At 53.0% G+C, this 17,753-nt stretch overlaps 1 protein-coding gene across 1 annotated transcript in view; it reads right to left on the reverse strand.

Annotated features, from left to right (window-relative positions):
* Positions 1 to 4,785: 4,785 nt before the first annotated feature.
* The window catches only part of LOC119100130 (protein still life, isoform SIF type 1), a 28,963-nt gene continuing 15,995 nt past the window's right edge, over positions 4,786 to 17,753 (reverse strand). The window contains exons 2-3 of the mRNA XM_037223241.1: positions 8,628 to 8,812; positions 4,786 to 4,880 (exon numbers count right to left, since the gene is read on the reverse strand). Coding sequence (XP_037079136.1) covers positions 4,786 to 4,880; positions 8,628 to 8,812 — 280 coding nt within the window. The remainder of the gene's footprint in view (positions 4,881 to 8,627; positions 8,813 to 17,753) is intronic.

Genomic DNA, 17,753 nt, shown 5'->3' on the forward strand with positions numbered 1-17,753 from the left:
ACCACCCGAGGGTCCTGAGAGACCACCCGAGGGTCCCGAGAGACCACCCGAGGGTCCTGAGAGACCACCCGAGGGTTCCGAGAGACCACTCGAGGGTCCTGAGAAACCACTCGAGGGTCCTGAGAGACCACTCGAGGGTCCTGAGAGACCACCCGAGGGTCCTGAGAGACCATCCGAGGGTCCTGAGAGACCACCCGATGGTCCTGAGAGATCACCTGAGAGTCCTGAGAGGCCACCCCACGGTCCTGAGAGACCACCCGAGGGTCCTGAGAGACCACCCGAGGGTCCTGAGAGACCACCCGAGGGTTCCGAGAGACCACTCGAGGGTCCTGAGAAACCACTCGAGGGTCCTGAGAGACCACTCGAGGGTCCTGAGAGACCACCCGAGGGTCATGAGAGACCATCCGAGGGTCCTGAGAGACCACCCGATGGTCCTGAGAGATCACCTGAGAGTCCTGGGAGATCACCCGGGGGTCCTGAGAGGTCACTCGAGGGTCCTGATAGGCCATGTGAGTGTGCTGGGAGACTATCCGAGAGTCTTCACAGACCACTCGAGAGTCCTGAGGGACCACTCGAGAGTCCTGAAAGACCACCCGAAAGTGCTGCCGCTTCGCGGGGTATCGATAGTGGCCAAGGATAGCGGCGTGCACGTAGGTTGCCAGACCAGTCTGTCGTGTTGGTCTATGGCTTCAGGTTGCCGGACCAGTCTGAAGTGTTGGTCTGTGACTTCAGGTTGCCAGACCAGTCTGAAGTGTTGGTCTATGGGTTCACATGCAGTCAGAGGGTTATTGTTCGCATGTGTCACATGATGACGCCACTGAGCATCACAGATTGTCCAATCGCCTAGTTCTCTGATCTTTAGGAAATTTGTGTTTGTTCCTCAGTCAAGCAGGAAACGGAAGTTCAACGTCCGAATGATCGGTTTTCATGCTCGCATGCTTCGGTGTTTACTGAACAAGTTGACCCGCATAGGTAAGAATTGGTGCTGTCGAGGGCACACCTGGTCATTTTCGTCCGATGTCCGTGCAGCGTGTGACGCGCCCTCGCTGGTTCACATCTAGCAGACATGTTACTCCCCGACCTCAACCTGCGCCACAGCCGCCAGCAGACAGCGACAGGCAGAGATATGCCACCTCCGGACCCCAGCCTCAGCCACGGTCGCAGCCGATGGGAAGTCCTGATTGGCGTTAGTTACTGGCGCCGATCAGGACTTATGGCGCCGTAAATGATAATGAATCACTGCGCTGTAAGATCTATACCACGCTGCCATGCTTTTACTGACTATGATCTAGTTAACTAAAACATGTGAGATGTGATGGAATGATGCGGGCAACGCTTCGGATGCTTCGAGCACCGGATACCCGCTAACGCGCACTTAGGATGAACCGTGGCTGGTCACAAGAGTAATCGCGATGAACGATGTCCTCAAATGAGGAAAGCGGTCCCACACTCGCTTCCAGTTCCGGTGTAAAAATGCGTGTTAACAGCTGACACGTGACACATTCAGCTTCGATAGTATACGGCATTCAACGCATATATATATATATATATATATATATATATATATATATATATTGGAATGGTTTCTTTGAAGCTGAAGAGAATGCATATGCTGCATGACTAACCCACCAAACGTCGCTATAACATTAGCGCTTTTGTGTTTTTTAGGCGTCAATTCAAACATTGTTTTTACTGGGCAGGATTACAATTTAGAATGAGAATGAGTCAGACGGAATATGTTTTTTTCTAATTCTTACGTCAAAAGTACAAGGACAAATGAACATGAACTTTGTCGAACAATCAAGATAGGCCCAATATCCAAACATTCAAAAGAATGATCAAAATCAGACGAAACCTGCCAATAAACAAGACGAGAAAGCCGTACGGGAAATGATATACGTACATCTCTATATACAATATACAATGCAATACGTACATCTCCCACTTCTGATGAGAACCAGCACTGACAGAACAGACGAACTTAAGTGGATAAATTTAGTGTATCAATTCAACTATAGTGTCTCTGCCTTCAAACTTTGCTCGATATAGACAAGAGAGGCCTGGAGCTCCTGTCTTTCCGCCATCATAAGTTCAGTGTTATTATGCTGATAGTTGTTTAACCTCCACTGTACCAGGAGGTGGGGGTTATAGAGCACGATGTTTGACGTTACAAGCTGTGCCTTTAACGACGTGTGAATAAGGGTAGGCAAGATTTGGCAAAACAAAAAATGCGCATAAGACTTAATTTTACACTATGTGCTTATCATTATATATTAAGTGCTTACACTTACAAAAAATGTCCGAAAAATGAATAGCCCGAGCTTCTACACCTTAACACCAATGCATGGTTTCATGGTAAAGGCTGCACGAAACACAAGGGGGTTGGCCGGAAGGTTGCGATAAACCGTATCGAGCGTTAGGATGGGAAAGTACGTACTACGAACAACAAACACCACGAACACTGTCTGAAACTCACAAACATCCCGGGTAGTCTGGCTCTCATGTGCAAGCGTCCAAAACACAGTACTTCCAAGGGCTGTCCGACACAAGGACAGCTAAGAAGAAAAGTTTCGACAACCTGCACGAGTATCAGCATGGAAAAAGTGCAAGTGGATATCAGTGCCCATCACAACAAATGTGGAGTTATTTATAAGCGTGCATGACCTGAACAATGTTGCTCGAACCAGCCCCTAGCATGTCGTTTGTGTTCAGGCTCGACGGAGATTATGAATGTGCAGTGATTTTAACGTCTTGATGTCCGTATTGTATCTAGCTGCTGCTAAAATCTATTTTCAGAAATTGTTATTTGTTGCACTATGCTGCACTTCCACCGCTGCATGTCGGTCTACCACGTGTTCCTCTAATGGTGCGCACGGCCTTCGTAAACGTATCTCTCGCATGGCCTTTTAACTTGGACCAATAGACTACGCTCCCCTTATGTCACGTCAACCACTCGGTCGTACGGCGGCTTTGACCTGTTTGCACAGTTTGTCACCTGTAAACGGGAACATCACGCGTAAAAATTGGTTTGCCTGATCTGTCCACTCTATTCGCGGACCTGATGTAGCGTCCAAGCTATATCGCGCGGAGCAATCTGGTCTGGTTCTCGCCAGATTTCATTCAGTGTTCTGAATATCCACTCTTACCGAAACAACAAAAGAAAAGGGGAAAAAACGGACAGGTTCGTTTAACTACGCGATTTGAACGGTCCAGTTGAATTGGGAATGGATGCCCAGAACACAGTGTGAGTTCTGCCGCCTGTGCCGCCGACGCTAAAAGGAACAGAACTCTGATCTTGCCATGAAAACTTGTCATAAGAACCCTGAACATTATAAGTTTGATCTTCCAAAAAAACTTAATTAGAGACCTTCCCACATATATCAGGAATAAGACCTTTTGCGTGCCACTTTTTATCAATGACAGTATTGGTATATGAACAACGATAATATATGCAAGGTGTTATGAAAAGAAGGGCAAGCCAAGGATAAGGGGACACGTCCCCCTACCCTCCAAACCATGACATTGCGGCATTTCGGCACTTCCATTCTCGCAACCTAAACCCCGCGTCCATGCGTGGATGCGCCTGTGCAGCTCTGGTAACTCAAACTGACAGTATTAACTGACAAGCCGGCGATACAACAGTGCAAATGTGGCTGAGCCCGCATCTATGAAGGGAATCAGATCAATTCCGATTCAGTCACCGAGTGAATTTATTTCAAATCCGTTTCATCCGAGCAGCCAGTGGGGACAAATCCGAACTTGACCCTGAAAAATGGAGCGTGTGCAGGGTCCACTGGTGTCAGGGCGTAGCCAAACGGAGAGCCGCTGGGGCATGACCGCCATCTGAGCAGAGGTGTGTAGAAGATTATAGGCGATCTCGCAGGAGTTCGGTCAAAATTCGCAGAGTTTCAGAAAGCTTTGGCAGCTGCTCACCTCCCCTAAGAACAAACAGTTTTGTCTGCGTTCCTGTGAGCATTTGTTCACCCTCGATTGAAACTCGGACTCATGTTTGGACTACTCCCAACGACGTCGTCATGAGGAAGAAGCTGAGCTTTGCAGTTTCACCGCCAGATGTCCAGCTGGCGCCGCGAGCCGCCGTCGATGCTCCGTTCAGCTGCTGAGACCGGCAACAATCGATGGGAGATAGGAACAGGTTCTTCAACTAAAAGGAAACTGTTGATGCTATCTGTCAGGCCAGACCATTTTTGATTTGACCCGGGATCTGTGTGGCCGGGAGCTACGCGCAAACAGGGTCGCCTGATGCGGCTGAGCTTGGAATGCCCCCAACCATGAAACCGGTCGAGAGGAATGTCCGTGGCCTACAGAGGCGGTGAAGGCGTCTGCGGCACCACCAGCGGCCACGGGGACGCAATTGTTGGGCTGTCATTCATGTCATAAAGGAGCTCCGGCTCAAACCTTTTTCAAGTGACGAGGAAGTTCGGTTTCTGTGTTCTGTGTCTGATGCCCGCCATTTGGCCGACTCGAAAGCACGACGCAACGCATAAACGGCGGTTTGTGTTGAGGACTACGGGCCAATCATGCGTGCCATGGTGGCATCTCCACCCTGAAAGTCTCCAGAGCTGACCTCTGTTCTGTCATGCAAGAATACGTTCATGGACTGGGCACAAGACGCCTATACGCGACGAGCTCCACAATTGCGTATGTACCGTGACACAGCATAAGAAAAACGTACATCTTGCAGCTAAGATGAGAACACATGGCCAAGGGGTGTGTGCTGCTGACCATCAATATTGCTATAAGAATTGGAATATCGTACGCGGCCGCTCAGAGGGGAAACACGTGCCAGCTGGGGAACAGGGCCAGCGCGCGCACTTGTCGCAGCAGACACTGGCGCTGCTGGGCCGATATGTAGCTCACGTCTGCGCCGCCAGCCACATGCTACGTCTGGCTATATGACATGACATTTGGAGATGTTACAGCAATGCGGCCAGTGAATTTCCGTGGAAAAGGCATATTCTCACTGATGGGCTGAGAACGATTCTTCTGGAAGAAGAGGAACATGGTAACATGTCATGTCAATATGTCACCCGGACCAATGCTTGTCAAAAACTAAACCGATTCAGACTGTAAATTGGGGTCAGGATGTGATTCGGATCATACCTATAAATGAGCTTTAAATCGATCACCGATTTCTAGAAACTGACATCACTGATCTTGATTGCTCTTTTTTTAATAATATCAAATAATGCCTTGGACTACTCGTCTTTCTCTTCCTTCTCTCCCGAGTGGTTTGCAGACAGCACAAATGGTGTGTCACATCATGTCTGTTGCCGTCGCCGAAGATAGCGGATGGCTGTCAAAGCGAACGATATCTGTTTACATCAAACATCAACTCCAAACCTTAAGCTGAAAGGTCTGTCAGCGTACCTGCAATAATTCCATTAGGTTTTGAGTCCTGGAAACACTGTTACTTTTTTCCATTCATTGACATCAGTACTTGAAACTGTCGTGTTTCTATTTTGAGGCGACAATGCTCGTTTAATGCATTTAAAAATCACACTCGTAACAGCACTGATTCTAAATCACGTACCAGCAAGTATGCACCAGCAAGACACACTCAACAGCTCGGCTCAGCGATCTGGGACGACGGAGGGGTGATTACCGATATCTGTGTCACCGTCGCCTAGATTAAAACAAACCTTGGCGGAAGGAGTAAGTCGTCCGTGGAAACACGTACAAATAGGCCTCATCACTGCATGACAATAGCTCTGCTTCATGCTGTCCCAAGGCAGAGGTGTGTGGAGCTCGCACAAACATCTACGAATAGAACGGCTTGGGAACTGCCTGTTTTCGGCCTGTTGAACCCCGGCAGTTTTTGCTTAAGGTGAAAAAATTAGGGATTTGGAATGGTAGACTTATTCAGCGACTGTGAGCATATTAGATGAAACGCACAAATATTTTGAGTTCATAATGGTCACCGCACACTGCAATATTTGCCTAAGCGTTTTCACAATCTAGTTTTCCTCGGTGTAAGCCGGTGTCTTGTGTTCGATGCCGACTTTGGAAAAGATAACATCGGTTGGTACGAGACCGCTAACTGACTCACCTGTCACGTCTGATTATGGCACGCTATACCATGAGTCGGACATCATTCATATCGCTCAGGGACTTGCGGACGGAACCTCCGGCTACACCGTGCGCTTGATTGCATGCCTTTTCTTGCCCTGGTTGCAAAGATCTAAGATTGGCTCTTAAAAACGCCCCCAGGGTGGGTGGACCAATGGTTTGCGCACGAGAAAGCGTGACCAGGTGCACAAATCGAACCACACTTCTGCCGATGCCATTGTCTGTTCTCTCCTCACTTCACAGGTCACTCTCGTGTCGCTGCGACATCGGGTTGTCCAGAGCCGAGCATGATGTCCACATGTGTTCCCCATTTTTAAGAGAATTATCAAATTTATGTTCCCCATGTTAACCAAATTGATAAATTTGTATTTTGATCAAATGAGTTGCTGGCAGTTTTCTATTCTCAGCGAATGCCAGAGGACTGTGAGTCTTACCAGGGTTGGGTGGAGGTGGTTAAGTGCTGCATACCGAGTTACACATGTCATCCTCCGTGAAACGTTGCGACGTACATCCGTCGTTTTATGTGCCCTGAGCTCGACCAGCCCGACATTTTTTCAATTTCCACTCGACTATTTGCGCCGCAATTTTCTTAACTTCTAGCGGAAGTCGACACTCAGCGCCGAGTTACAGCTTGGTGAACCGAATCCACAATTTCACGAGCGACAATAGTACCGTTATACCTGTCGCAATACACACTGAGGCCGAGGGCAGGGCTTAGTTGCATTAAATGTCTTTCTCGGGAGCTAGGTGCGCTACATATATACCGCTTTGTAAATGCTTTGAAGTAACAGTTGCTCATGTTTGGTATGGTGTATACCCCACCCCTGAAGGCGACGATGGCGGACACGGGCATTGTGTGTGAAAACATACGCCGCTGCCCCCACGAGTATGCTCGATCAACAGCTGCCGTACTGTAGCGCATTGTGGGCACTACAAGAGCTCTTCATGATTAAAATCGCCGCACCCATATCCATCCTTGAGCCGTACAACAATCTATGTAAACAGGTGTTACCCGCTGCAAATAGGCCTTTCCCGCGTGCTTGCACAACCGTTTGAAAAACTGTAGCCTCTGACGTTTTCTGAAAACGTCAGAGGCTAATCTTGAAAAAAAATTGAAACTTTTCTGAAAAATTGAAAAAACAGGTGGGTCACAAAATCGGTTGGCTCTAAACTTATGTCTATCCTTGCGAAATAACGCCATCGACCTATCACATCCCACCATAACATCCTGGCTGCGGCCTAACTCTATATATCCTCTAAAGTAAAAAAAAAATACTCAAAGGGCATCATGGCTGAGGAGGAGCTGATCAATCCTAATGGCCCATTCATCCATTAAGTCGAGGAGAGACAGGCGAACGGCCGTGAGTCTCACACATATTCCAATCAGAATAAAGTTTAATTATCCAAGTGATATGGTCAAACATGAGCGTACAATTTGCGCTCAAACCTAACAATATCCTATAAAATATTAAAATGGATATGATTATAACATATATCGTATCTATCTCATCATGCCCCCTGGTTCTGCACGCATGACGTCACCACTCTAGGCTTCGTGAAGCGCCGTCTGCTCGTCATGGTCTTCGGTATGGTGACGCCTTAGTGGATGTGTGAATCAATAACGCGCTTTCTTACGGGCTGTTGACAACGAGCATTTCCTGTTAAAAAACTAATTTCCTACGACAACATGTTAAATAACTAGGCGTAAAGAAACTCTGAATTGGCAGATTTTGGTAGATATTGTTCAAGCTGACTGCGATGGAGGCTCATACTGGACTGCAATACTACAGCCCCTCCCTGAAAGTTTCGCCTTGTTGCCGCTATTGAAACTTGAAATGATCATGTGGCAGCGAAATTTTCCATGTAAGATAAATATGGTTTGTTTTAAGTCGTGTATCTACAGACGGCGTAGCATTGTTGGATATGGTAGCTGCCAGCATAATATTACGCTTCGAGTTCATCGCTTGCGATCTTTCCATGGCGTGGCGGGATGCGGCGACTTTTTTTAGGAACGCGACGCGCGCCGTCACTTCCTTTTTATGGAGCGCCAGCTACCGCCGTGGCCACATTAACCCCTAGGGATTAATAGGGGCCTAGCGCGTCAGCTGACCCCGGGGGCCCCTAGCGCATCATCTGACATGCTTGCACTAGCGCAACCCGATCAGAAACGCGTCAAGAAGGGTCTGAGCGTTCGTCGACGTCGCAGACGCTGGGCACAGCGATCAGGGTGGCGCAGCCCTAGGCAAAGAGCAGCGGGCCGCACAGAGTGGCGCGTGGGGCAGCACGGAGCCGCCCAGGGAGGCGCGGGGTCGTGTCGGGCGGCGGGGCGGCAGCGCTCGGCGCCCGCCCAGTCCCAGCGCGGCCGCCAGCGGTCCCCGTCCATGCATCAGGCGGCGTCGGCAGCCGGCCGCCGCTGATGCCAGGCATCAGTTACGGGGACGACCGGCGGGCGTCGCTTACCGTCCGGCGGGCGGGGGGAGGCGATCGGGTCATTAGGCGGCGGACCAATACCGGCCTGTGAGCACCGCGGCGGGCCTTACCGGGCTGGGTGAGGCGGACGTCCAGGATCTTGTCCACCTGTGAGTTGTACGCGGTGATGTGGAACACGTAGCTGGGCGAGTCCTGGATGCAGGTCAGGCTGACGGGCACGAGGTCGTCCGAGATCTGCTGCCACTTGACCGTGCCCGAGCCGGTGGACGACACGTGGAACACCTCCGCCCATAGTCTGCAACACGGCCGGATGTCAGGCGTGCCACGTGGCGACGCACGCGGGCCGGCTAACGAGCCGGCCGTGCAGCGGTACTGATCCGCCGGTCGCCGGCTCCAAGAAGCGCCGCCGCACGCGGCTGCCGAGCCGGTGTCGGTGACGCGCTGACGGAGCCAATGACGCCCGCTGGCGACGGCCGACGCTGTTTTTGGTGACCGCACGCCCAGAAGCGGTGGCGCCAGGACCAGAATGGAGCCGCTGATGACCGGTATGACGCACGGCCGGTTAATCGCCTGCACAAATAACCGGTGGCGCGCCGACGGCGGCGTGTCCCGGGCCAGGCACAAGACGCGGCCATTGAGAGCGGCCGAGAGGCGGCGCTTGAAGCGCGCGGCGACGATGAACACTGGCGGCTGAGCCTGCATGCGAGGAGCGCGACTACTCACGCCCTGAAACACCTCAAGCTGCGGGGAGACGCACGGAGAACACATACTCATGCGGGGTACAAGCAGCCGGGCGGGCGGTGGCCAGACACAGCGCGCGAGGAACGACCAATGCAGCACCTCGCCCGCCGCTCGGGACGCCCACGAATGTCGCGTATGATCGGCCTGCTGCCGTGACAAACTGTCCGACAAATGCCGAACAACGCTCGTCTGAGCGGCTGTCAGGCGGTCCGACGTCTCGACCGCGGCGGCGGCGGTGCGCGGCGCCGGATCGCGCGCCTCCCCGGGCGGCGCGGCCGGCTATTTCTGCGGGATCGGCGCCCGCCGCGAGAGAATGGGGCGCGCCAGAGCGCAGCCGTATGGCCGCCGTCACCCCCCGCCGGCGGCGACGGCGCGACGGCGCCCACCTGCCGCCGGCGGCACATGGCGACAGCCGGCCGGGCTGCCGGCGCATACGCCAGCGGCCGGCGTCATGGTCCGAGCCGGGCTGCCAATGCCCAGAGTACCTGCTGATGGACGCGGTCGCTGGCCGACGGGTCGGAGCAGAGGTCAACAAACCGGGCTACGTCCCGATCGCCATGGACGAATTGCATGGCCGGAGCACCACCCAAGGACTGGTCCGTCGGGCCATCACATGTCAGTCCGGAAAATCACTGCCAGAACCACGATCGCAAAACAATGGGCTTGGTCGGGCAGACGACTAGCATTAGCCACGCGGTGGCACGCGCTCTCCATTGGCCGGGGAGGGTCGAGGTGCCTGGTGCCGTGGAGCGCGTAGCTGGTCGTAGCATCGTCAGGGCCATCCCACCCGACCGGATGAGTGAGGCAAACACTGCATCCCTAGTAGAAGAACGATGAGATCATGATGGCATCTCCCAAACCGACAGTGATGCGAACCCAAACAGCGCCAGAGAAACGATCTGACAATCTGCAGTTGGATTTGTGCCTCGTAACGCGCGGACTGTATGTGCCAGCAGCCTGTTGAGTCGGCACCAACACGCGCCTCGAACACTCCGCAAGACTGGGCAGACGGCCAACGGACAGCCCAGGCCAACAGCCGACATTTTCCTGCACGCAGCGGCGTTTTTACGTTTTCCAAGGCGTCACAGGACGGTGTCGTCTAGCGCGCCCAGCTCATCGGGGGTGCCTCGGACGGACCCCCATATGTGCCTGCAGTACGCCGCATCTGTGACCCGCTGGTAAAACACCGCACATCTGGCCGCTACGTGGCAGAAACGCGTGCTCACGTCTTTGGAACCACTCATATGTGGCTTGGCAAAACAGGACAAGTAAGGACTCGCCGCACGCGTCAGGCTAGCGCGAGGCGGCCGCGTCACAATGGCATGCGACAGCTGACACGTTAAAATAATCCGGCAGAAAGTGCCCGATGAGCTTGAGTTGCTCTCCGAGGAAGATGACTCCCGGGATTGTGAATTGTCAATGAGGGCTTTGATCCCGCAGCCATCCCTATAGAACGCTACATCGAACGTATGATATGTTGCTGTCACATTTAACATGTCTTCCGTTCTCTTCTCGTGCTGCTGACACGAGCCGGGCGCAATGCTAGCTGAAATAAATCCCTGAGCTTAGCACACCAAACTAGGAGCGTTTACCTCGCGACAAAATGCTGATGCAAGCACCAGATCTGGCTTCAGAGTGAGTGCGAATTATCTAAAAGCCTAATTGTCGGGGTGTTCACTAGCTGCCGACCGTACACACAAACACAAGTGCGTGTCGTAAAGTCTTGGAGGAGCCCTTCACGCCTCCGGCGCCAAAACGTTGGCACAGATTTGACGTGGATCTTCTCCAGCTTTCCCTGTGTGCAACAATTATGTTTTACCGATCGACAAAAACCGGACCCATCAACCGCCAGAGGACCGGCCACGCCTCCAAAACTGGGCCCACGACGGCTGTTGGGCAGAACACCAACTTTAAAATAAATCAAATACCTGCACGGGCCACAGACCCTTCCCGCCCCTCACAGCTGAAGGTGTTATCACGCCTAGGACGTCGATTGGGATCCCGAGCATGAAGTTGTTGGTTCTGCGTCAGGTCAACGATTGGTTCCATGAATGGCGGCTGTGTTGCAAAATGGCGGCCGAACAATCTGCTTGGCCATGACAGCAGGCAGAGCCGTTCACAAGGGCTTGTTTGAGAAAAAATGTAAAACATGGCTCGATTCGGAGCGTGTTTACGTTACCTGATCAGCGAACGCATCTGCGTGTACACTATAGGTGGTTTAGTGCCATGCTTATCTTGCTCCCCTCTTTGTTTTTATTAAATCAGGTACATGTTGTCTTATTTAAAAGGAATGTTCTTCATTTAAATACAGTGAAGCGAGCATCACATATGACAAAATAAGCGCATTTATAACAATGAGTATACTTTTAAGTAGGAAAGACTGCCCTAGGGAGCACAATTTTATATCTAGTAAATATCCTTCACAATAAATCATTGTTTGATTGCGCCCGGAACGTTTGTATGACGTTAGGGGTCCTGCCAAACGGGCCGTGCGAAATTGTCACACTAGTTTTCACTTGCAGCACTTCGATCTCCCGAGAGGTCGTCGCGGCAGAGCTGGAGGTTTTTATTGAACCAAATATCGTTATGTGCTTGTGCTTTGGTCCCTTCCCGTGGTGTTCTTGCATATTTATCCAGGAGTTCGAGTTGTTTATTTGTATTAACATATTCGGTTGTGACGTTTTTCGTAACTCACTACATGATCGCAAGCATCATTTCCGCAATGACTAACACTAATGTCCAACTTCTTGTATTACGCAGCACAAAATGTGCTTCGTGTTTGTGACATGCACAGCGTGCACAACATTCATTGAGATCCCATTGACGTCCCTTATGTCTGAAAACCGTGCTCACGAACATCAGATATGAACCACCCGGCGATTATGTTTTTTGTGGTCCCGAACGCCGTTTGGCCAATAGGGTAGCAGGATGTCAGTTACGTTTCTTTGGTGGCGTGCATGACTGAAAAACCTTGACATAGTTTGCACATCGTCGCTGGCATCTAGTTCAGAAACTAGAGGATTTTAGGTCTTAATGAGGGCAGGGCTGTGAGCTGTATCGAATGATCTTCAAGAAGGCCACTTCAGCTCAAAACCCCATGCAAATGTGACGCACTCCTTTCAATAACACAATTGAAATCAAATTCGTAACATTAAACTGTGAGCCAGTAGCAGGATCGGCATGATGCGCATCATGAGTGAAAGGCTGAAAACAAATGTGATATATTGCATATGATGCCGAGGATCCACGGTCTTCTGGTTCGTGTTACCCGGTCACCCAGCGTCCCATTCCACCGCTCCCAATCAGTCCAGAGACAGCAGCCACCCCGAAACCACCGCGACAAATGACGACAAATGATGGCACATTAATAACCGGGATTAGATGGCCATAATCACCCAGTGGGTGGCCCAGAGAACTGGGTGACATTTTTCATTTTCCACTGACCTTTTGTTCTCCTGAAAATTCGACGGCGCGGATAGTTAATTTGCGGGTTAGGCCGTGTCGAACAAATGTTACGCCACTGAGCCGATCTGCGATTTTATGGCCGTTTCATTGTTTTGTATTATTTTGCGCAGCACCACTAACCAACGTAGGAAACACGAGTGTAGTTCCGCATCACTACCTGAGTCCGACGAACAAACGAATAAACGGGTCATTGCAGTAAAAATGGAAGGGTTTTGTTCGTCGTTCGCGAGAGATCTTTTTCGAATCCGTAGCTTTTCCGTGTCCCTCTCGTGCCAGATGTGAAAGCAGACTCCTACGAGCGAGCAGACGCACAGGATCGATAACAGATCCAACTGCACCGCTTTCGCCGGCATCGGCAGATGCACGGTGACATCATAGCCGCTTACCTGGCGGCCGAACCGCAACAGAGGCGCAAGTGCGCTCCAACATTAAACACAGCTGTTTTACGGAGAATAGGTCGACAGCTTGCGCGTCTTTGCTCTGAACGCGACTGGAGCGTTCGGTGCAGCTGTGCACGGGCGTCCCTACGCCGCCGCTCCACACAGCGACACGCTGTGTGGAGCCCCGCTGTGTGGCCCAGCAGCTCTCACCAGCTCGGCACCGGAGTGTAGCAGACAGTGTCCACGGCGTCACGGGCATCGCGTCCTGCCCAGACCGCCGATCTGAGCGTCCTGCCCTGTGCTCGGAGCGCGCACGGCACTCGGGTGCATCGAATGCGGCGCGCTTGCCTGAACTGGACCGACGGACTGGGCTGGTCCTTACGCCGTCCGCGGGTCATTGTGAGCCTGTTGCCGTCCACTGAGCGTCAGCGGAGCTGTGGACAGCAGGGTGCTGCCCCGGTGTGCCATAGACCCTTGGCGATGACACCTGCTCACAGCTCGTCCGACTTACATCGTGGGGCCAAGTTGTGTAAGCCTCTAACGCTCGCCCTGATCCGCCGTTTTCCGTGACGCGCACCGATGGGAGGGATCGATGCAGCCGCTCCCATCCCCGTTTCCAACGCAAGGAAGATAGAGCTTAGCAAAAAACAACTACAGTGGATTAGTCTGAACGAAATCTCGCGATTGGTGATCGGTTTCAGGCTTCTTGCTTAACAACTGACTACATTATGCCAGGTCAAAGGTCAATTTTTTCCCAATCGAACTTCTCCAACTTTACATGATTATATCTACGATGCCATGTCTTGCGGTAACACCAAGCCTAGCCAGGTGTGTTTGCTGTTCAACTCTGTGTACAAAATGACATAGCTTTTTGCATTTTGACGACATGCTTATGATGCATGGGTTCGTTAATGTAGCAATGTTGGCCCGTCGCGCGCGTTGCGCGGTATCGTCGATTGCCGCCCGCCACCCGCGCAGGGCGTAAATCAACGTGCAGTGTTCCTCAAAGACCGCCGCTGCTCCGAAAGCCAAAACGCTAGGAACACGTTTAAGGTGACAAAACGCGTGCAATAAATGCCCCATGGGCTAGTGAAAATTTGGGCGCGATTGCACAGCATGCCGGAGAGGTATCTCTAAAAAAAAACTTAGGGGAGGTAACGCATCGACCCCCGTCACCCGCCCATCAGAACAAAGGTCAATTTGCTTGATTACTTACATTGAGACGACAACGTGAAATCAACACTTGTAATAGATAACACCCTTCTTCGTTCTTTTAAAGATATCTTACGACGTTTCGGTCTGGATTATGACGCTTCGGTCAGCAAATACAGAGAGAACCCAATTCAGACAACCTACCACGGCAACTAATAATTAGACGTCGTCTAGGTTTTCACTGGATTCATTATAGCTTCCATAAAGTGGAAACCATCGCCACGCAAATGCGTCACGAACGCATGCGAGCACGCTAACACGCTGGTACAGATTCCTCCGAGCTTAATAACTTATCCCTCCTTGCGACAGACACCTTAATGGCCGCCATTAAGCGTGCATAAGCTGGCCGTCACGTGGCTAATAGTAAATAAACAATCTCGCAAACCCGCGGCACAGTCAGCTGTTCTTTGAGGTCGCACCGGACCGTCCTACGGCAGGCAATTACCGCCCGGGACGCACTAGAGATACGCGTGCCCGCGTCACGTTGACAACGTAATTACAACTTTGCATCCGCCGCGGGACGCATAGGCGACGCGGCTGCGACGTCGGCGCACGCCACCGCCGCAGCCGCGCCAGGTTTGGCCGCGCTCGGGCCGGGGGTCGGCCGCCTGCTCGATTTAATTACGTGATGAGCATGCAATAGCCGCCGCGTCAGTTTCATTATAGCCCGCGCGTCGGGTACTGGGGAGAAGTTCCGGCTGTCGAACGGGTGACACGACAGCACGCGACCTCCCTCCCCCCTCCCCCTTCCGCCTCTGCCCGCGAACACCTGTGGCCTCTCGGAGTCACTAACGGCCCTTTGACGGTCACAGGTGCATGGAGTTTTTGCTGGGCTCTCCTGCAAATAACTGAGCGTGCGCTTACTGCACCGTCCAGCACGGGAAATCGTGGAACGATGGGCGAATAATAACCAAAACGTGTTTTGCGCGGTTAGCTTATGGTAAATATAAGCCCGGTCATAAAAGGTATCATTAACTAACCGGTAGGTCTTGTTGGACGGCACAGAACGTCCAGAATCTTGCAGGTTCAGTGATGAGGCCTTCGGTATTCAGCACGAATAGATCTTGAGCAACTTCCTGCAGCTCAATCGTGGTTTGAATGCCATCCATAAACAACATGTTGAGCTCCTGAGCGTCGATAAACATGCAGATGTGCCGCCTCGGGCTCCTGAACGCCGCTCACCACCAAGCACTGCCGCTTCGCCGGCGGCTGCAGTTGCGACCCGGTGCTAGCGTGGATCTCCAGCCGCCTCTAGCACAGCCAGGGGCTGACGTGGACCCCCAGCCCGCCCCCGGCGCCGCCCACTTAAGGCGCGGCCTGCAGCGGGCGCTGCGGTCGCGGCCGGCTCACGCCCCACCGCCGACACAAGCCGCCTTCTGTGGACCTGATGCTCCGAGCCATGCACGCCGAGCGCTGGCGAGGCCCTGCCCACACAGCCCGGCCCAGGAAGCGTGACGACACGAGCGGCAGGCGCGGATCGCCGTGCCAGGCCAGAGCTGGTCTGCTCGGTGGTGGTCGACGCAGCGCTGCGCGAGGGGCAGAGGCGCGGGCGAGCTCGCCATGAGGGGGAGCTGCTGAGCAGCACCCTGTCAGCCCTTGAGCTAGGTTCTAGTCAGCATTTGTCTATGTTTTAGTTTCCTCTGCAATGCACGCGGCGTTGACACCGGCCATGCGTGCCGGCCTCGTATATAGCGTCGAATGCATTACGCACGATCCATCAGCATATATCAGGAGGAGCACTGGCGGTACCGGCAAAAACACAATGGACGAGGATGCAAGGATGCATCCTTTAAGACGCAACTGGTCACGCAAGGTTCGCGTCTGCCGTACGAGCCTGCGCGAAATAGGCAGCACGTGAGAGAAAAGGGCTCGCCTTCGTCGAACCATGGGAAGATGGCCGATCTGGCAACTTAAACCTCAAGCAGACGTGACAACAAGTCTACGAAGTCAAACATTGCGACGACATAATGCGCGATTTAAAAAGAAATCCGAAAGGCCAGGTTGTTGAGAGACTTTAGCTATTATGACTCACCATCCCAAAATTGCATGTTCCAAAGCGTGGTCATAGGCGTGTTTGCAACGGTAAAATTGTTGATAAGTCGCGCAACAGCATGCAGGGGTGAGGACGACTTTTCCTTCCATTCAGCTCATACAACACAATTTAGCCACATGAGATTGAATTGCTGTCACTGTTCATTAGCATCCTCTGTCGTATCTGTTCATGCTGCGATGTAGAGCTATCCATGCATGCACCGCAGACTCTGACCTCTAGCCGTATGTACGGTAGTACGTTTGGACGTAGTTCCTGCGCGTCCAAAACAGCGGTGAAGCCCACCCCATCCTTAACACCAGGGCCGGCGCCTTTCCTGTCCCCATTGCTCTCTCTCTCTCCCTCTCTCTTTCTCTCGTCGTCAGCCCCTCTCTCCGCGGTGGGGGTCCAGAGCCGATGTCCAGGCCAGCTGTGCGGCTCCCACCGGTTCCGGCGCACCGCCGGCGCCGGCCCCGTCCCGGATCAAACGTCGACCGAGCTGTACCCATCCCACAACGCCGGGGGATCTGGGCCATCGGAAGCTCTGGGACATGGCCGGCGCCGGCCCCGTCCCGGATCAAACGTCGACTGAGCTGTGCCCATCCCACAACGTCCGGGGACTTGAGCCATCGGGAGCTATGGGACATGGCCGGCGGCCGCTGCCAGGGCGGGCGGTCAGGGCGGTCGCGCACAGCGGCAGTCGCATTGCCTGGCGGGCCTGATCCGTGCCGCACCGTCGGCGCGTGCGTTACCTTGCCTCGTAGGCAGTATGACGTCATTACTGTGTAGTGCGACGTCTCGCCTGACCAGTCGGTTCAACACATGCGCTGTCCGGGACCTACGAGGATATGAGGTCTCTCCATCGCCAGCGCCGCCCGCCAGAACCATTGCTGCTCCGTGGATTCCGGCGGCATGGTCAATAGACGCCGCAGCGGGACCCGGCGGGCCTCCCGCTCCCGGGAGGGGCTCTCTCTACCCCCCCCCCCCCCCCCCCCGCCTCCTCTCCCGGCGCCAGACGATCGATGCTTACAGCTCAGGTGAGAGAAACGCCGCCGTCGCCAGCTCACGGCACCAGTCGACGCCTTCATACAACCACACGCTTTCTCTCTCTTCCTCTTCTCTCTCTCTCTCTCTTCTCTCTCTCCTCTCTCTCTCTCTCTCTCTCTCTCTCCTCTCATCTCTCATCTCTCTCTCTCTCTCTCTCTTCTCTCTCCTTCTATCTCTCCTCTCTCTCTCTCTCTCTTCTCCTCTTCTCCTCTCTCTCTCTCTCTCTCTCTCTCTCTCTCTCCTCTCTCTCGTCTCTTCTTTTTTCTCTTCTCTCTCTCTCTCTCTCTCTCTCTCTCTCTCTCTTCTCCTCTCCTTCTCCTCTTCCTCTCTCCTCTCTCTCTCTCATCTCTCTCTCTCTCTCT

This window comes from Pollicipes pollicipes, unplaced genomic scaffold (assembly GCF_011947565.3).
Source record: "Pollicipes pollicipes isolate AB1234 unplaced genomic scaffold, Ppol_2.1 Scaffold_4881;HRSCAF=5763_pilon_pilon_pilon, whole genome shotgun sequence".
Taxonomy (NCBI): Eukaryota; Metazoa; Arthropoda; class Thecostraca; order Pollicipedomorpha; family Pollicipedidae; genus Pollicipes; species Pollicipes pollicipes.